This window comes from Haliotis rufescens, unplaced genomic scaffold (genome assembly GCF_023055435.1).
Source record: "Haliotis rufescens isolate VD_foot unplaced genomic scaffold, xgHalRufe1.0.p SCAF_5, whole genome shotgun sequence".
NCBI lineage: Eukaryota > Metazoa > Mollusca > Gastropoda > Lepetellida > Haliotidae > Haliotis > Haliotis rufescens.
The window spans coordinates 60,435,009-60,456,907 of record NW_025964223.1 but is presented as its reverse complement, the minus strand read 5'-3'; the positions used below and the strand labels follow the sequence as shown (position 1 = coordinate 60,456,907).

At 41.8% G+C, this 21,899-nt stretch overlaps 1 protein-coding gene across 2 annotated transcripts; it reads right to left on the bottom strand.

Moving 5' to 3' along the window:
- Window positions 1–5,164: 5,164 nt before the first annotated feature.
- LOC124140371 (E3 ubiquitin-protein ligase parkin-like) lies at window positions 5,165–21,812 on the bottom strand. Of its 2 annotated transcripts, none has more exons than XM_048383751.1 (11): window positions 21,190–21,812; window positions 19,106–19,184; window positions 17,297–17,418; window positions 15,829–15,912; window positions 14,087–14,199; window positions 13,015–13,151; window positions 11,607–11,668; window positions 9,296–9,436; window positions 8,543–8,623; window positions 7,651–7,768; window positions 5,165–6,773 (listed from the first exon to the last, which is right to left on the bottom strand). In XM_048383751.1, exons 1-11 carry the CDS (start codon window positions 21,361–21,363, stop codon window positions 6,670–6,672), a joined length of 1,215 nt encoding a protein of 404 aa, XP_048239708.1. In that variant the 5' UTR covers window positions 21,364–21,812; the 3' UTR covers window positions 5,165–6,669. The 2 variants fall into 2 exon arrangements, with proteins under 2 accessions (XP_048239708.1, XP_048239707.1); XM_048383750.1 differs by having other exon boundaries at window positions 17,297–17,421; window positions 21,190–21,807.
- Between the last annotated feature and the right edge of the window lie 87 nt (window positions 21,813–21,899).

Sequence of the window (21,899 nt, the reverse complement as noted above, 5' to 3'; positions counted from 1 at the left end):
GTGTCAGCCTTTGATATAAAACATGTCAATAGGAGACATTTCCCGTTGACTGTTTTAGGTGTAAATAAGTTTTAGAGAATATGTGTTGTTTCCTCGTTTCATTTTCACACCAGGAATATGTTTGTCAACTTAAAATTGCATTTATTGTTGAAAGATTTTATCATGATTTTTGCATGTATGTTATTGTTAGCTTGAATATCTGTGGCATGTAATGATGTTGGATAAAATTAGCAAGGTTATGAACTTAAAAGGCTATTGAGAGTGCCAAAACTTTGTGCTGCATTAAGAATGTGTGTGAACCTTTGCAAGGAACCTTTATGAATGCTTCCAATCTCATTAAAATCAGATCTTAGTTCTCGCTACCGCTAAACAAAGATCTGAGGACATCCCATTAGGGGTCACGTCAGAACGACCCTTCATCCGACCAATCAGAGTGTCACTTACCAGATCATGAAAGTGACAGTCAGAATGTGATTTCTAATCATGCAGCCTCGAGAACTTTAAAACGGAGTATTCCGAGCGATAGTTACGGGCTTAACGACTGAATCTATACAATCTAGACCATATATTAGCCATTCGAGAATGTTCTTAAGTTCAGGTTTCAAATTTTTAAGCGAGAATTTTTCAAAATATGTTTTGAAGCGTAGTCGCCAATTTGAAATTATTGCCGTAAAGCACGAGAAAGCTGCCTTCTGATTGGCTAATGTCGATTTCTTGTCAGTAATTCCATTGGTCGGTCAGAGTTTGCGAAAGGTCGGTCTGACGTGACCCCTAATGGGATGTCCTCAGATCTTTGTTTAGCGGCAGCGAGAACTAAGATCTGATTTTAATGAGATTGGAATGCTTCTTGAGACCTGGTGCTTGGCATGTCCAACATGATCTGGCTGAGAGCTAGATCCTCTTACTTCCAAGTTATACTACTCAACTTTAGATAGGGAAAATCAGAATTGTATCATGGAAAGATAAAACAACATCCCTGTCAAAAGTGGTGTGGTGTTATTCATTTCTTGATCAGGTTCTTGGATACATTTCAACGAAACCAAAAATGTTTCTGTATCATTGCAAATTAACGATTTGAATAAGAACTGTTCTTAGTCTGTCTTACAGACCCTGATACAAATATATATTAAATACATCCCATGCAAGTCTATAATGTTTGGCAAGTCTAGATTACTGCAGTATCTGAAAATGAAGAGAGTCACTGGGCTCACATTTATTATATTTTTATTAAGATAATTGAACAACTGGTTTTTTTCTGTACGATATGTTAATTTCAGAGACTAGATGTTAGTCTAGACATGTTCTGTTAACTATATTTTGTCTGTATTAACATAACAATGGGAACACTTTACCTACACACCATGTTTGGGGGCATGGGTGGCCCAGTTGTCTAAGGTGCTGCGATTTGCTGTGCAGAGCTGCGTCCCTTGGGCAAGCCAGAAACCTATGATTGTGGGTTCGAATCCCGGTTTGCCCCAATTATGTTTCTAGGTTTGTCAGCACCTGCATCACTTCAGGCTTTCCTCCCACATTAAGCTGACAAGCCGCGATATAACTGGAATACTGTTTAAAGCGGCGTTAAACCAAACTCACTCACTCACTCACACACCATGTTTGCTTGAACACTGATGCTGAATACTGATTTTCTTTTGTGGCTTCATTCTTGTTATTTTCAAGACAAACCATTTTCAGATTAGACTTTTCCTCTGTAAAGTAGTTTTCCAAATAATGATTATTGTCTACTTGTGATCAAATAGTTCTTCTTTTCAGCAAGTATTGTACATACATGTATTTTGTACCTCACTCAGACCATTTATCTGTTTAATCATTGATCATTCCCAGTACACACAATCAGATTATCCCTGCGAGGCGTGACTTCATGACATCGAGATAATCCATCAGACCTCACACACTCAACACTCTAACGAATACCTGCAACAGTACTGACATCAGACCAATAAAAAAAAGATTTAGTCATTTGATTCTTATATTTACTCCAAACCACCGAACTTATGGCTCATATATCTATTAACCATGTGGGGCGGTCGGGCAGCCTAGTGGTTAAAGCGTTCGCTCGTCACGCCGAATAAAATTATGTAAGTTTTCAACAGACATTCTCTTCACTGCCAACATATTTATTAGTTGTGAGGAAAACTCTTTCCTCCACAGGAAATGCTACTGCACATGCACAAGGCAGGAAAACATCCCTTCTTTCAAACCCAAACTGGGGCGGTCAGGTAGCCTTGTGGTTAAAGCGTTCGCTCGTCAAGCCGAAGACCCGGGTTCGATTCACGTCATGGGTACAATGTGCGTAGCCCATTTCTGGCGTCCCCCGCCGTGATATTGCTGGAATATTGCTTAAAGCGGTGTTCAATCAAACTCACTCACTCACTCACTATAAACCCAGTACAAAAACACATAGGATGAGATTTGTTGCTGGACCTGATTTTGACATATTTTACGGCGCATTGGTGACAAATAGTACTTGATGTAGTATCGGTTGTCCCCCGTCTCTCTAAAATGATGGGATTACACCTGGTTGTTTTAATGAGTTTCCAAGATTTGTGTGTATAATTTCAAAGGGTTTCAAAGGGACACAACGCTAGCGTATAATGAATTTTGACCTTAAGAAATGTACAACCTTCTGAATAATAATTTCTGGTTGATTGCATATAGCGACATTTTCCTGTAGATTCTAGCTAGCTTGATAACTGTAGAAATCGAAATGTTGCCATATGCAATAAACCAGAAGTTGTTAACCATAGAGTTTCTTATGTATTCACCAACTCTTAGAGTGCCAAACAAACAGTAAATTTTGACCTTAATCTACTCTTAAGATCAGCTTGAAATACTGTTTTGGATTATTATTATTCTCCATGATAGAAACATGGATGGTAGCGATCAGTCAAGGTGTAAAAAAACACCTAATATTTCTGTCATGATCAATCCTGGTTTATTCCAGTTTTACTAATACCGTATTCGACGTAATAAGCGCCCTGCTCTAATTTGCTTATATAATGGCTAGTGAACAATCCCAATTAGCACCCCTTCCGATTGATCAATGTACACAAGACTTATTTATTCATGTATAATACGCCCACGTGTGTTACATGCACCCTTAATTATGGGCAATTAAATTCTGGAAAAATATATCTATAAACATTTCAGGCTGTCAGCATAAACCACGAAATTTATCTTTCAACTCTGTTTTTTCTCTCACCAAAATAATATTCTAATAAGAGCCCCCCCCTATTACTAATATTGGGCGCTTATTACGTTGAATACGGTACATGTACATGTGTATTTATATTATGAGATTTGTGTCACTCTTCAGGAAAAATGCACTGTAAACACTTCAAGCCTTCGTACAAACTGAATTGGTTGAAGACAATGTTTTAAAGCCATATTAATATTGTCTCAAGTACTATTTATTTAGGAAGGATAAGATATGTGGATGAACAACTTCTTCATTACAATTAGGCTATTTATTTATTTTGGCTAATCCTATTTATTTAGTTTCAATTGAAACAAGCTTTCTTTTCTTTACTTTATTGATCAATATGCCATTGAAGACCATTTCCTGTGTTAATAATGCATAATTGCAATGGAAGAGGACTGAAACTACTGAACATTTGATAGGGTTAAGAGATAGGGAAGCCTTTCCGGGTCACTGACTTCCAAGTAATTAGTAGCTATATGGCTGAAATAATGCTGATGCAAAGTTAAGTTTAACTCACTCACTCCAAGTTATTAGTTTGGTGCATCATGGAATTTGAGTAATAACCCTTTCAAAAGTTGAGCAGTATAGAGGTTTTTTCTTCTTGATTTCATCATATCCAGCAATTCATCAATTGGCACTTCTCAGACATATTGGTTCCTCCCACCCTGCAATACTATTAAAATGTTGAATTACAATGACTTGTGTTCTGTTTCATTGGTCTGTTTTCCTAGTGCGTGCGTGTGCACGTTACTGGACACAGAGGTCTGTTATATAACTTATCAGTCTGTGGTATATTACTGAACATGTAGGACTGGACCCAGTTGCACAAAGCTATCTTCTCGCTAAGGTGATTGTAACTCCCATACTTTAACATGGGCTTACGACAGTCATAGATTGCTGTGTTGTTTTTTTGTTTGTTTAACAACGTATTCAGCAATATTCCAGCTATATGACGGCAGTCTAATTGAGTCTGGACCAGACAATGCAGTGAATGACATGCGCATCGATCCATGCTATTGGGATACAATGACATGCATCAACCAAGTCAGCGAGCCTGATCACCCGATCCCGTTAGTCGCCTCTTACAAGCATAGTCGCCTTAAGATCACTTTGTGCAACGGGGGCCTGTTGTATAGCTGAACAGTCTGCAACATACAACTGAACAGAGGACTGGTGTATAACTGAACAGTTTGCAACATACAACTGAACACGGAGGTCTGGTGTATAACTGAACAGTCTGCAACATACAACTGAACCAAGGTCTGGTGTATAACTGAACTGTCTGCAACATACAACTGAACAGAGGTCTAGGGTATAACTGAACAGTCTGCAACATATTACTGAACAGAGGTCTGGTGTATAACTGAACAGTCTGCAACATACAACTGAACCAAGGTCTGGTGTATAACTGAACCAAGGTCTGGTGTATAACTGAACAGTCTGCAACATATTACTGAACCAAGGTCTGGTGTATAACTGAACAGTCTGCAACATACAACAGAACAGAGGTCTGGTGTATAACTGTACAGTCCGCAACATATTACTGAACCAAGGTCTGGTGTATAACTGAACACATGTTCTTTAGGTGTACCTGCACATTCGACTTAGTCATTTTGCACAAAGCTGTTGGAATACTGGCTGTATTTCGGACTGGTCATGTCTGCGGCTTGATGATACAAATGTTAGATCATATCCAGCTGGGTAAATGTCAATGTTCTCTTGGCTTTCATTGGACTTCCTGTAGACAATTGTAAGTAATAAGTTACATTGATAGTCTTAACTTAGCCAAATGAGAAGTGTAGGTGTATTTAATAACAACACTTAAAAACAAAAAGGAGAGGTGTTTCAGTCAATACACCTACAAACAAGACTGGAAGCATGGCATAGATTACTGAACACTCCACACATACGGTAAATAGAGTGTATGTAATCTGAAAGAACAAATGAAAAATAAAATAGTTTATTTCATCTTCATCAATCAAAGGATATCTTCTTGTATAAAATCAACAACAGTATATATAACATACAGCACACCATAACACACAAAGCCCTGACTTTAGAGGCCAAGGTACAAGCAAAGTCCACTGGAAATGTACCGTCACTCAAAATTCAATTCCAGCATTATTCCATTGGTTACGATGTAGATCATCCACATTCAAAACGTCACATCAAATTTGTCATTTTTCTAGTTCACTCAAAATTCGAACTACTTCCAAGTAAACTGACAATAAAAATGTGAAAACATGTAGACCACTGTTGACCAACTTACCAGTGGAGTTTAAAATGTTGTTTTCCTCACAACAAAAGTGTTCTGGTAAAGCTCAATTTACAATCCAAGTAACACAATCGATTTTATCATACAATAATACATATTTGCCATTGTTTAGAGAAATCAAATCACATATTTAAGCATGCAAATGAAAATACCCTTAGCTCAAAACATTTTACTGTTATTAAGGAGGCAACCATTATAATAATCGGGGGGTGGGGGGGTCAGCATGTCCAGCTTTTACCAATACTGTTATGAATTCGCTTTCATATAATATGCACCACTGCATGCTATAGTTAGTAACGAAATATTGAAAACTCTCAACATTTTAGGCTTATTCAATTATATGATTATGTTAGAAATGGATGTCAGGAAGAAGCAGAGGGCATGGTGGCACAACAATATGTCAGCAGTAGAAAGGTCAGGTGCTTTCATCAGTGGTAGACATCAATCACCTGCATCATTTCAGGCTACTTGCACCCTCTAGGCTGACACATCTTGACATAACCAAAATATATTTGGCCCAAATAAGACTTAAACCCAACTCACTCACTCAAGAAGAAACCAAAATACTCTTAGAACTTTCTAAAGATGGCCATTACATTTCCAGATTTATAACTACAGGTAGACACATTGTAGGTCATTAAATCAAAAACAATTACCTGGTAGATCTTTGATCACCCTACTGAGTAGAACCGATATACAACCAGTTCTATCCTACATCAAGCCTAATGAAGCTTACAGCAAATATCTAACTAACAGCAAAACCATTATCAAATGAACTTATCTAAATATACGCACACACAAACAGTTCTCTTGGATTGGATTTGGTGGACAATTATTGTAAATCTGGAGATTGTCCATTACCATTATCAAGCAGGTCGTAGTTGCCAGCAAACCGTCTGGAATTGACCTAGGGCTGGTACCCCCCCTCATTACTCTACCCGGGTACCTGCTGTAGGTCTCAAGAGATTGGTCCAAATGTCTGATGGGAATAGTTTTCTTGTACTCCTGTGTCCACGATCTCTGGGGTATCTTAGGCATTAAACAACATGAGATCAACATCATTTATACATATTTACATATTTTCCAATGATGGAAGTCTGGGGAACACTAAGGCAGCTTGGTGTTTAACTTCAGGTGCATATTATTCTATTTACTACGTGGGAGGATTCGGACATTATCCAAACCAATGCTGGCCTTGACAGTCTCGGTCCCAAACCTTTTCGCACACCCAGCACCAGTCCTCCCCACACCGTGGACACAGCATGTGCATACAGCCGCCTGGAACAGAGTGAGTGAGTGAGAGCGTGAGTGCGTGAGTGCGTCAGTCATTATTAGGTCAACATGTTGGCGTGGGGCAAGTGTGACTGTGGTCCTACTCCAGTTTCTACACTGTGTGCGTCGGTCATGCTCCTCACAGCTATATCCCATTTGCAGAGCTCTCTATACAATCGCTGCCACCGAAAAAGCTCCCCACTGTGATAGGTGGCCACAACCATGCTTGGAGTTGAACTCTCAGTCGACTAACTGTTTTGATGACTGTTAGCAAACTGATGTATTTGTTTGTCAATTTGAATTTCTATTTCATTACAATTATCATGTAGTTGACATAGTAAGAATGTAAGGGGGAAGTTGGTTGATTCTCGTTCGTCTGTAATCTCGAACCAAACCAATCAAACAAACAAAAAGTTTAATTCATCTAGGAAATAAAATCAGTCGTGAACCCTTTCAAAATTTACTATGATGACATTGCCAAAGACATAAACAAAAGTATGAACATTACTACATTTGGGGTTATGGGGCAATTGTTTTCAAGATTCTTGTAATGGCCACACCCACACTGGTGGTTACCGAGAGTGTAACGAAGGTGTCACGTGCTGGGAAGGAGCTCAACATCTGTTTACAAAGGGGCATAACTCTTGTGGCCCTTCTTGCATACCACTAATAATATAGTTACCTCACAACGATGAGATGTTGACCACTTCCTCCAGAAGATATATTCCAGGGGGCTTATGGGATAGGTAAGCAACCCAAACAAGGCCATTAAATTTTGGTCCCTTTAAAATATGACATGCCATTGGGGTGCCAATATGGATTACTTAAGACTTGGTTTATTGATACATATGTATATGTAGACTCCTCTGGGTTCCTTACTGACCGTTTCTCTCTGTCCTGGTGCCACACTTGGGGCAGGGCTTGGTGGTGCGGTCTATCAGGGACCGGGACTGGTCCTCCCACCGGGACCGGTCGGCCTGGAGCGGGTCCACGGAGTAGTCCTGGGGAGACAGGCACCACACAAACACTGAACCAGCTCTCTACACCATAGCCAGTAACACCACACTTACAACACAGCAGGAAGTCCTCACACAAGTTTGTTGTTTAACGCGCACTCAGCAATATTCCAGCTATGTGACGGCGGTCTGTAAATAATTGAGTCTGGACCAGACAATCCAGTGATTGACATCATGAGCATCGATCCATGCAATTCGGATACGATGACATGCATCAACCAAGTCAGCGAGCCTGACCAAACGATCCTGTTAGTAGCCTCTTATGGCAAGCATAGTCGCCACTTATGACAAGCAGCGACTGCTGAAGACCTTGTCTATCATGTACTGTGTATCATGTGGCAGCCTTACTGTCAAGATATTGCATCTAGCAATCTCCTCCCTGGTCTTAAAAATCAGTCCTGGAAACCCTTCTCTGCGTCACTACTTCTAATTCCCACTCGTTACCTTTGCTATCATGTTATATGTAGCCTGAGCAGGCACTCATGCATGAATATGGCGCAGTAGAAATGTCCATTATCATAATTATTATTAAGATTCACATTGTACCGTACAGTACATGTCAACAGCTCTACTTGAATCCAAACAAGGACTGAATAATTAAAACTAACACAAGACCTTTTTATGCCTGATCTCACACGGCTCTCAGTGTATCTGTGTTGAACACACATCTGAACAGGGTTAAACACAGCCATTTTAAAGGTTGCCCTAAGTTCCTAAAATATACAGCATCCTGTCACTGGCAGCATCTTCGTCACTTACCAGAGTCGGAAGTTGGAGGAGAGGATTGACATCACAGGGGCCATCATGGTACTCATTCTTGCAGTCACGACAAAATGTCATCTGTAACATTAGTGAGTGAGTGAGTGAGAATTGTTTTACGCCGATTTTAGCAATATTCCAGCAACATCACGGCGGGGGACACCGGAAATGGGCTTCACACATTGTACCCATGTCGGGAATCGAACCCGGGTCGTCGGCGTGACGAGCGAACGCTTTAACCACTAGGCTACCTGACCGCCCCTGTAACATTAGTGATGAGAGATGTAGCAGTATGCTAGCAATATGGCAGGGGCCACCAGAGGGCCTTAATGGGCTTCACACATTGTACCCATATCACACTAGTGAGTGAGTATGGATTTATGTCGCTTTTGACAATATTCCAGCAATATCACGGCGGGGGACACTGGAATATGGTCTATACACATTGTGGGGAATCGAACCCGGTCTTCGGCATGACGAGCCAACGCTTTCGCCACTAGGCTACTCCACCACCCCATGTCACACTTGTGGGAGGCTGATAAACAGTCAGCTTACGAAAAGTTCCTGAATAAGTGTACTGTCCACGACAGAGCCTATAAGAATATTTTGCCTACTGATCGTATAAAGGTCAGACAACTCCTGGCCAATGCCACTGTTGTTAGGCAGACATTTTGCAACACCTGTTACCTATGCATGAAAACAGTTGATCTAAAATTTCTTAATAACCAATCAGAAGGACACAATTATTCTTACCATACAGTCTTTGGCAACACAGGTGACTTTTCTCCCTGCTGCGTCAAGGACGAATCCCATCCCACATCCTGGTCCCGGGCACAGCACGCCGCCATCTTGTAACACATACTCCTCGGCTGCGAACGTGTTGAACCGCTCATACTGCAACACCACATAATACATTTTCACAAGCTGATATTGGTGGAATTACATGATTTAATTTCTTCCCCATTTCTCTGAGAGGATTCTGGGTTAGAATAGGTCACCAGTAAACCATGCCTGTCTTTCCTGAGAGTTTTTGGGTATGAATATGTCCCAAGTACCTCTTGCTTTTTTGACATGACTAAACTTTGGATCAGGGGCTCAGGCTCTGTGACTTTCCTGAGTGTGTGTCGCTGGTTTTCCTGGTCCAGACCCTACTATCTACAATGCCTGTGGCAATGAACAACATTTATTCACTCACTTGTTGGTTCATAGTTTGAAAAGGGGAAAATTTTACACCATAATTAGTTATCTTCAGTGTACCCCCTCTCACCTGTGTGATTTGAACCCCTCTCACCTGTGTGATGTGAACCCCTCTCCCCTGTGTGATTTGAACCCCTCTCCCCTGTGTGTGTCAACCACTCTCACCTGTGTGACATGAACCCCTCTCACCTTTGTGACATGAACCCCTCTCACCTGTGACATGAACCTCTCTCACCTGTGTGTGTCAACCACTCTCACCTGTGTGACATGAACCCCTCTCACCTGTGTGATTTGAACCCCTCTCACCTGTGTGTGTCAACCACTCTCACCTGTGACATGAACCCCTCTCACCTGTGTGATTTGAACCCCTCTCACCTGTGTGATGTGAACACCTCTCACCTGTGTGACGTGAACCCCTCTCACCTGTGTGATTTGAACCCCTCTCACCTGTGACATGAACCCCTCTCACCTGTGACATGAACCCCTCTCACCTGTGTGTGTCAACCACTCTCACCTGTGTGACATGAACCCCTCTCACCTGTGTGATCTGAACCCCTCTCACCTATGTGATGTGAACCCCTCTCACCTGTGTGACGTGAACCCCTCTCACCTGTGTGATTTGAACCCCTCTCACCTGTGTGATGTGAACCCCTCTCACCTGTGTTATGTGAACCCCTATCACCTGTGTGACGGGAACCCCTCTCACCTGTGATCTGAACCCCTCTCACCTGTGATATGAACCCCTCTCACCTGCGTGATGTGAACCCCTCTCACCTGTGTGATGTGAACCCCTCTCACCTGTGTGATGTGAATACCTCTCACCTGTGTGACATGAACCCCTCTCACCTGTGTGATTTGAACCCCTATCACCTGTGTGATGTGAACCCCTCTCACCTGTGTGATGTGAACACCTCTCACCTGTGATCTGAACCCCTCTCACCTGTGATATGAACCCCTCTCACCTGCGTGATGTGAACCCCTCTCACCTGTGTGATTTGAACCCCTCTCACCTGTGTGATGTGAACCCCTCTCACCTGTGATGTAAACCCCTCTCACCTGTGTGATATGAACCCCTCTCACCTGTGATGTGAACCCCTCTCACCTGTGTAATGTGAACCCCTCTCGCCTGTGTGACGTGAACCCCTCTCACCTGTGTGATGTGAACCCCTCTCACCTGGGTGACATGAACACCTCTCACCTGTGTGACATGAACCCCAGTCACCTGTGTGAAATGAACCCCTTTCACCTGTGATGTGAACCCCTCCCACCTGTGTGATGTGAACCCCTCTCACCCGAGTGACGCGAACCCCTCTCACCTGTGTGACATGAACCCCTCTCACCTGTGTGATGTGAACCCCTCTCACCCGAGTGACGCGAACCCCTGTCACCTGTGTGACATGAACCCCTCTCACCTGTGTGATTTGAACCCCTCTCACCTGTTTGATGTGAACCCCTCTCACTCGTGTGACGTGAACCCCTCTCCCCTGTATGACGTGAGCCCCTCTCCCCTGTGTGATGTGAACCCCTCTCCACTGTGTGACATGAACCCCTCTACCCTGTGTGACGTGAACCCCTGTCACCTGTGTGACATGAACCCCTCTCCCCTGTGTGACGTGAACCCCTCTCCCCTGTGTGACATGAACCCCTCTCCCCTGTGTGACGTGAACCCCTCTCCCCTGTGTGACGTGAACCCCTCTCCCATGTGTGACATGAACCCCTCTCCCCTATGTGACATGAACCCCTCTCCCCGTGTGACGTGAACCCCTCTCCCATGTGTGACATGAACCCCTCTCCCCTGTATGACGTGAACCCCTCTGCCCTGTGTGACATGAGCCCCTCTCCCCTGTGTGACGTGAACCCTTCTCACCTGCACATCTCCCAGAAGGTGGAAATGGTGGCTCTCCTGGATCACTGAGTTGGGACAGCCAGCTGAAAAATACCATGTCTGATACAACACCTTGCAGATATTTATGTGGAGTTGTAAAGAGGATCATATTTATCTGCTTTTGATTTATACCAGAAAAGAAAATGTCTAATTACTGAAACATCAGGGCCCTGAATGTTTTACTGACCAGGTGAGGCAGGGTGTATCTAGCCCTGAATGTTTTACTGACCTGGGCAAGGTAGGGTGTATCTAGCCCTGAATGTTTTACTGACAAAGAGCAAGGTAGGATGTATCTATTCCCGAATGTTTTACTGACCAGGTGTGGCAGGGTGTATCTTGACCTGAATGTTTTACTGACCTGGGCAAGGCAGGGTGTATCTTGCCCTGAATGGTTTACTGACCTGGGCAAGGCAGGGTGTATCTTGCCCTGAATGGTTTACTGACCTGGGCAAGGCAGGGTGTATCTTGCCCTGAATGGTTTACTGACCTGGGCAAGGCAGGGTGTATCTAGCCCTGAATGTTTTACTGACCTGGGCAAGGCAGGGTGTATCTTGACCTGAATGGTTTACTGACCTGGGCAAGGCAGGGTGTATCTTGCCCTGAATGGTTTACTGACCTGGGCAAGGTAGGGTGTATCTTGCCCTGAATGTTTTACTGACCTGGGCAAGGCAGGGTGTATCTTGACCTGAATGGTTTACTGACCTGGGCAAGGTAGGGTGTATCTTGCCCTGAATGTTTTACTGACCTGGGCAAGGCAGGGTGTATCTTGCCCTGAATGTTTTACTGACCTGGGCAAGGCAGGGTGTATCTTGACCTGAATGTTTTACTGACCTGGGCAAGGCAGGGTGTATCTTGCCCTGAATGTTTTACTGACCTGGGCAAGGCAGGGTGTATCTTGACCTGAATGGTTTACTGACCTGGGCAAGGTAGGGTGTATCTTGCCCTGAATGTTTTACTGACCTGGGCAAGGTAGGGTGTATCTTGCCCTGAATGTTTTACTGACCTGGGCAAGGCAGGGTGTATCTTGCCCTGAATGTTTTACTGACAAAGAGCAAGGTAGGATGTATCTATTCCCGAATGTTTTACTGACCAGGTGTGGCAGGGTGTATCTTGCCCTGAATGGTTTACTGACCTGGGCAAGGTAGGGTGTATCTTGACCTGAATGTTTTACTGACCAGGTGTGGCAGGGTGTATCTAGCCCTGAATGGTTTAATGACCTGGGCAAGGCAGGGTGTATCTTGACCTGAATGGTTTATTGACCTGAGCAAGGTAGGATGTATCTTGCCCTGAATGTTTTACTGACAAAGAGCAAGGTAGGGTGTATCTTGACCTGAATGGTTTACTGACCTGGGCAAGGCAGGGTGTATCTTGCCCTGAATGTTTTACTGACCTGGGCAAGGCAGGGTGTACCCATACTCGGGGTGCTTAATGAACCTGCGTTCACTCAGCTGTGTTATTCCATAGAACTTGAAGCATTCAATGCACATCACATGTCCCGACTCACAAGGAAACACGAGCACTGGAGATCTGCGGAAATATTTCTGTTTTAAAAAAGATAATAGTACAAAGGTAAAGTGTTTAATGCTGCACTTGTGCACAATATCCCAGCCGTATGACGGTGACCTGTAAATTATCAAGTCTGGGCTAGGTAACCCAGTTATGGAGTCAGGATAGGACAACATAACCAAACAAGTCAATTCCTATGACCAGCACAGGTTGCTAGGGAACAATTCTAACCCGGAAACCCTTCCTGGTTCATATATCTGTACTCTCGCGATATGTCAAACAAAGTCATGATTGCACAATTAGAAACTGTCCGTTGTACAGTGGACCGGTGAAGATTCTGCCGTAAATGGTGACTATGATTGTCGTAAAAGGCGACTAACGGGATCGGGTGGTCAGGCTCGCTTACTTGGTTGATGCATGTCATCGATCCCAATTGCGTGGATCGATGCTCATGATATTAATCACTGGATGCTGGTCCAGACTCGATTATTTACAGACTGACGTCATATAGCTGGAATATTGCTGAGTGTGGCGTTAAACAACAAACCAACCAACCAACCGTTGTACTGTGGTCGGTAATATTTTTCAGATGAACTAGAAGCCATTTGAGTTGTCTGAACAAATAAGGTCAGGGATCATGAATATTTTTAGGGGTATGTTTTTTGCAGTGAAGAGCACACAATTTCATCAGTAATATCCCCCAAATTACTCATGATCCGTAACCTTTTTGTTTAGTACCGGAATATTTTTAATAAATATTGATTGATTTTTGTGATATCTACTCTACCCAATTCTTCTTACTGTCACATTTAATGTCTGTTGGAGCAAAACAGGTTTTGTCCTGCCTGACCAGTGACATATTGGAGTTATTTCAAACAGTTTGCAAACATAGCTTTTGAGATATTCTGAAATATTCCACTTTCATCACACCAAGACCATAATTTAACCCACGTCACCTCACATCTGCACAGGTTATGCACTCAACTTCCCGCCTGTTTGGTCGGACATGTCGTAGACTGGCAGCTGATAGGCCGTCTGGGTGGGCCTGCACACATTTGAACACAAACTCCTGAAATGATTATATCCTAAATTCAGACATGTTACCACGTAATCATCAGAACCAGCTCCGACACACACACGAATCTATCTTCACTTCCTTGACAAGGTCCAATAAGGGTGCATCCATTCGATTTCTATTGGGGGTGGGCGCCAATGATGGGGCCGATTTTTAAAATGAATATTTTGTTCAGAAATATGTACTAAACATATAGTGTTGGAAGTGGTAAAAAAACATTGTCGTGGAAAATACCCAAACATCAATTTGTTCGTGTTAATACAGAAAATGAAAAGATTGTTTGATGATGCTCAGTAATTAAATAGTTCGTTGACTACAAGTTAAATGGATGCTCCCTTAGCTGTGTCATAATCTAATCAACATTTATCACTAAATATAGCTGTTGATAAAAAAATGACCATCAGAAATATCCCTTAAAATCCGCTAAGCTACAGGCACTCCTCAAAATGTTTCTGTAAGCTGACCAACCAATCAAGTCATTTGTTACCCTGAAGTCTTAATCACATGTAACTAGTCAACAAGAAAACTCACAATAACGTATATTGAATCAGAGTAACATAGGTACATACGTTCTCCTTCATTATATTGAAAATTCATCATTTACAGGTCTGAGCCTACTAGGGGGCACGGGTGGCCAAGTCGTCTAAGGCGCCGCAATTCGCTGTCCAGAGTTGCACCCTTGGACACACCAGAAACAGCTATGATTGTGGGCTCGAATTGCGGTTCGGGCTAGAATTGCTGTTCGCCCAATTATGTTTCTAGGTTTGTCAGCACCATACCTGTGCTCATGGGTTTCACCAAAGTGGTAAACGTCTGAGACCTACATCACTTCGGGCTTTCCTCCCACATCAAGCTGACACGCCACGATATAACAGGAATACTGTTCAGAGCTGCTTTAAACCCAACTCACTCACTCACTCAACCTTATGCATTCATTGATAAACAGTACATAAAAATTATGCACGTCACTTTGCAAAATATCACAATTTTCAAATTTGGGAATGAGAAGAAGACCAATGTTCACCAGCATGACGAGGGAAAAGCATTTGTATGCAATGAGTGAGTGAGTGAGTTGGGTTTAACATGGCTTTTAACAGTATTCCAGCTATATCACGGCATGTCAGCTTAATGTTGGAGGAAAGCCCCAAGTGATGCAGGTCTCAGATGTTTACCACTTCGGTGAAACCCATGAGCACGGGTTTGGTGCTGACAAACCTAGAAACATAATCCAGGTGAACCGGGATTCGAACCCACAATCATAGGTTTCTGGCGTGTCCAAGGGACGCAACTCTGCACAGCGAATCGCGGCTCCTTAGACGACAGGGCGACCCATGCCCCCTTGTATACAATGAAAAGACCAGACAACATTTCTCAACCAAGCTGTTGTTTTGCAGTGTTGTTTGAATAAATTTTGTCTCTGTATGACTAATGATGCCATTGTTGCGTGCCGTGATATAACTGGGATACTGGAAAAAGCGGCGTTAAACCCAACTCACTCACTCACTGAACCTACCAAATTTGATTGTAATGACCTCAACTTCTACAAGGCTTTGTAATAGTCTGCTCCCTGTCATGTCATGTGATGCTAAATCTGGGAGGAATATCTCTCTGGAATCCACTTACTGCAGCAGTCGCTTCACAGCTGCCATTCTTACACTCCCCACCCATGCTCCTTGACTGCAGCACATCGCTCCAGCCCTCAGGGTCCTGCAATACAGTGCAGTCTACATCAAAATGAATGGAACAAACTTGCTATTAATAGTTCAGGATTTTTAGCACTGAGCCTATACATATTTAACCCTGTTCTGTCAACAACAACAAAATTAGTCTGAATTTCAGAAAAAGAATACAAAATGACAGTGGAATTAAGAAATAATTGACGAGTGAGAGTTGTTTATTGTACAATAAAACACTGCAGGGAGAACAAACCATGAGTTGTGCAGCCCCGAGTGGTTTATTCTCCCAGCCGTGTTTTATTGTACGATAAGACTACCTCCGTGGTCAAGTGGTAGAGCGTCCGCCCGGAGAGCGGAAGGTCCGGGGTTTGATCCCCGGCCACGTCATACCAAAAGACGTAAAAAGATTATACTTGTTGAAACCCTGTCTGGCGCTAGGCATTAAGGGGCTAAAACAAGGACTGGTCGGCTCGGAGTCAGTATACTGTGTCTGAGTGGGGTATTCATGTTAAACTGCGGCATGGTATCTCAGTGAGCTAGCACTATAAATTGGCATCAGTCCGGTCTAGTACAAGCAGCCACAGACACACACACCCGTGCATACACGTCGCTATATAAGTGCAATAATCTTGGACACAACGTGAAACCCAATTTTACCTCACCTCACCTATTGTACGATAAACAACTGTGAATCGTTTATTTCTTACATGAGATATCAACATTGTGTACAGCCTCTTCAAGGATGTTGATAAAATGTACAAATTTTAGAAATATTTACCAAAATTTCAATAATGATGACACCCTGAACAGAATCCGACCTCGGAAATGTCAGACAAGTCCATTTTACGAACAGATGGGTTAAGTTTGGTAATTCCCGTATATTCTCACAATTCTCATATCGATTGTCAGTACCTTTACCCCTAATACCGTTTGTCACATCTCTCCCACTCTTGGATGAGATCATTCGGTCACTGTGTTTATCTGCGTAGCCCAGCTACCACTATGGGGAACAACTTACTAGACACTTTTCTGTAAAAAAATAACGACAACCAATATATGATGTCATCAAGTTGTGAGCACTTATTCAAATCACCAGAAATAACATCATGAGAACAATGTTTTATTGTGAAATGAACCATGCTTCATTCTTCATTGTTCTTTGCGATTTATCCTGTTTATCACGTAGCTATCTTATATATAATAATCGAATCAGGACAATATGTGATAAATGATCAACACTGTTTGGGTACAAGGACACACCAAGTCACTACCTCCCCAATTCATTCAGACACATTTCAAGACCAGCTTGGATTGCTGCGGATAAATTCTAACCTGAAATCCTCAAATGAGAGGTAACAGGAGCCATGCCACTAAGTAATTTTTTTAGGCCTAGAATATACAAATGCCATACTAACCCTGCTCAGAACAAAGGCCCCATCCTTGCACACAGCACACTTGACTCTAAGCTTGCCCGGCTGTATAGACTGACATTCCTTACAGTATACGTAGTACTGGTTTTTCAGCTCACTCCCCTCACCTGCTGCAAGATAAAAACACTATATTACCCTGCTGTAAGATAAAACACAATATTACCCTGCTGCAAGATAAAACACAATATTACCCTGCTGCAAGATAAAACACTATATTACCCTGCTGTAAGATAAAACACAATATTACCATGCTGTAAGATAAAACACAATATTACCCTGCTGCAAGATAAAACACAATATTACCCTGTTGCAAGATAAAACACTATATTACCCTGCTGCAAGAAAAAACACAATATTACCATGCTGCAAGATAAAACACTATATTACCCTGCTGCAAGAAAAAACACAATATTACCATGCTGCAAGATAAAACACTATATTACCCTGCTGTAAGATAAAACACAATATTACCCTGCTGCAAGATAAAACACAATATTACCCTGCTGCAAGATAAAACACAATATTACCCTGCTGCAAGAAAAAACACTATTTTACCCTGTTGTAAGATAAAACACAATATTACCCTGCTGCAAGAAAAACACAATATTACCCTGTTGCAAGAAAAAACACAATATTACCCTGCTGCAAGATAAAACACAATATTACCATGCTGCAAGAAAAAACACTTTATTACTTGCCCGTGAAGATACAGCTTTATTACACACTGTGTAATACCAAAACACGTGCTTATGTACTCTCGGAACACGTTTCACGAACAAATATTGAAAGCTCTCAACATCCCTTGGCGTATTCAACGACATTGTGTGTGGAGATGATAGATCACTGGGAGGAGCTTATGCACACTCGATGACCCCAGCAACCTTGTTGCTAGGCTGACGTCACATGGCATTGTTTCGCCGATGGATCTTGCAACAAAATTCAACAAATGACGTCATCGGGTATTGTGATGTCATTGTAAACTTTGAGCTGCAAGGCCCCGTTCCACCAGGTGATCGTACTCTAGCGCAACGAGAGTCTTTAGTCTAAGTTAAATTATGTGAGTTGTGATAGCCTTAGCACTACGATAATTTTGTGGGACGAACGCCTGAATTCTAAAGTTGGACCATTGTATGATATTAAATTCATACGTTTCAACTTTTGACGTGTTTGAAGTATTATTCTGTTAAACTCAATTGGATTATGCCATGGATCGTGTAGGTGTCAGCCTATTTACACTCAACAGTATAATTCTAAAACCCTTATAAATGACAAGTAATAAATAAAATACTAAACTCGCTCTCGTGTAAAACCAATGTTATGAAACTCGTGAATAGTTGTGGTATCTGACGAGCGAAAGCGAGTCAGATACCACAACTATTCACGAGTTTCATAACATTGGTATTACACGGGAGCTCGTTTAGTATTCTATATATGTTACCCTGCTGTATTTAGTGTAAGATAAAACACAATATTACCCTGCTGCAAGAAAAAACTACATTTCTTAAATTTGGCTTATGGATTCCACCAACTAAAAATAATGAAAAGTGGAAAAATCTGCAATTTCTGTATTCTACAAGTGTACAAATATCCTTTCAGCAATGTAACTTAAGGAAGTAGTTTAGGCAAGCCTGAGTCACAAAGCAGGTTCCTGATGCAGTCCCTAATCATTGCTAATGTACCGGTAGGCATGAACCAACTCCTCTTGCGTAATCTCAAGGGGCTGAACCGTTGATCAAATAATTGCTTGGTTAAGTGACTGCAGTTAAATGTCAACAGTACAAATATAAATCTTACCTTCTGATGTTAGAGTTTTTTCACGCCCTGAAATCTGTCGGAAGATGTGAAGAGTGCTTTGATCACCAATATCCAAATCCTGAGTGATAAAACATTTTTTAATTAAAATCAACATGACATCACGATGTGATAGACACACTGTTTTTTTATATTTTAGTCCGTGGATTCCACTGACTGAAGCCAAAAGCCACATGAAAATATAATTTCTATTAATGTGACTTCTCCAGCTTTGGTTGATTACAAATTGAGAGATACAACTACAAAAGTCTTAAGGTGAGGTGACATGAAGTAGAACATCACGTCCAAGGATATTGCACTTAAATAGTGACGTGCATACACGTGTATGTGTAGCTGCTTGTACTAGTCTGGACTAATGCCTATATCATATTTCTAGCCCACTGAGATACCATGCCGCAGCTTAACATGAATACCCCACTAAGACACAGTATACTGACTCCGAGCCGACCAGTCCTTGTTTTAGCCCCTTAATGCCAAGCGCCAGGCAGGGTAACAACAAGTACCACATTTTAATATCTTTTAGTATGATGCAGCCAAGGATCGAACCACGAGCCTCCAGTCTCCTGGTGGACACTCTACCACTAGACCACGGGGGCAGTCACAAAGGTCTTAAAATATTATAGTGACTAAATAACAATAGATCAAAGTATTGTACATGTATGTTGTATGTATTCTCCAAAGTTAAACTTAATGAGTTACTGTAACGATACTAAACAATAGCATCCTCTTCCACTTTAAACTGACAAACTCATCAACTTGTTGCCAAATAACATTGACCCGTGAAGATTCTGGGGTAGAATAGGTCTTCAGCAACCCATGCTTGCCATAAAAGGCGACTATGCTTGTCGTAAAAGGCAACTAACTGGATTGGGTGGTCAGGCTCGCTTACTTGGTTGATGCATGTCATCGATCCCAATTGTGTGGATAGATGCTCATGATGTCAATTACTGGATTGTCTGGTCCAGCCTCGTTTATTACCAACCGCCGTCATAAAGCTGGAATATTGCTGAGTGCGGAGTTAAACAACAAACCAAACCAAAGCCAAAAAACATAAAACCAGAGTCCAACCAGATCGCATCCAAAAGTGGGAGAGATATAACAATCAGTATTGGGAGAAAAGATACTGATAATCGACGTGAAATTTGTGAGAATATCGTGGAAATACCAAACTTGACCACCCTGATCATAAAATGGACTAGTTTGACATTGCCTGATTGCCGAGTTTTTCATTGCAGATTGTATTCATTGGGATCGTCATTATTCAAACCGTGTGCGCCCTGACTGCGCCGAGTGTTTTTTTCTTCCGAAGTGTTTTATTGTACGACAAACAACTCCCACTCATAGCTTATTTCTTAAATAAAAGAATAACTACTAAATTATTTTCCAAATTGGATTGGAATTCAATGAGCACAAATTAGAGACATGGCCATTTCAAAGGAGATGTGAAGAATGTACCTTGTCCAGATAACCAGGGGCATGAGAAGGCAAATGGTACACAGTCAAAATGATACACAAAATATTTATATGCCAAAAAACTAATACGGCAGATATGAAGTTTTTGATATGGCGAGTGTGGTAGCCATGTTTATATTCAGATTGGAATTTTGGCGTGAGAACGTCGTGGAGACAAAATAACTTGATGATCCTGGCAAGGTTTCAGCTAAATAGGCCCTGAATGTTCAGATGACCTAATAATACAAACACAAAAATGAGATAACGATATATAAGGGTACATAAAAATACTTCAGTTGAGTCTTGTGCTTCATAACAGGTTATAGGGAAAAGGCCCCTTGCTAAAACGGCCACATACAATTTGGAGGAAATGGCCCCAAATTATGGTGGTGTGGTCATTGGAGGAGGGCGAGCGGAGCAGAGCAAGCTCGGGGGCTATCAGCTGTTGTTTAACTTGTTTACAAACATAACTTCAGAATGGTCCTGTCCCGTTAATAAATGGTAGAGTGCAGTATGTGTGGGTGTGTGTGTGTACGTGTGTGTTACTTCACCCATGGCTGTGAAAAGTGAAGACATGTTATTGAAACAATAAAAGTATAAGAAAGGATGCTTACTTGAAACACACAATCATCTGTCAGCAATTTTCCACCAAGAATAATCCTGATTTCTTCCAGTGGCAAATTGACCTTCTTTGATATTTCACGTTTGATTTCAGGTAAACTGCTGTTTGGGTTAATTTCAACAAGGACTGCACAGTTGCTGTGAAATTTCACATTCACGGTAATCATGATGCAAGTTTATGTAGATAAGATTACACCAACGACATGTCCATTTACAAACACATAACGTGATGTGTAAAGTGTCACTGTCAACTTCCTGAATCTGTTTTAACTTGATCACACGATCACACGCATTCACTTGACAGACTTGTCATCTGCATGCAGTCAGAGAAACGAGCACCCTGGACTATTTTGGTGTCGTGCAGTAAACATCTAATAAATAGAAACACAAGAAAATCTTCGCCTGTGTCAACAGGACTACACGTGCTTGTCACTTGTTTTGTTGTTATTTGACATGCGGTATCAAAATGTGAAATATATTAATCACGTACAATGAGTATTGAGCATTGCAAGTTATATCTTAATGTGGCAATATTTATATACTTAACTATGGTCATAGTGTCACTGTATGTTTCTGTAAATAAAAGAACCACCTTCTTGGAAATAATACCAGTAAGGAAGTAAACTTTTGTTAGAAGGATTTCCGTAACTAAATTCATTTCAACTTTTAACACAATATCATATTACTGCCTTTTCGGAAAACG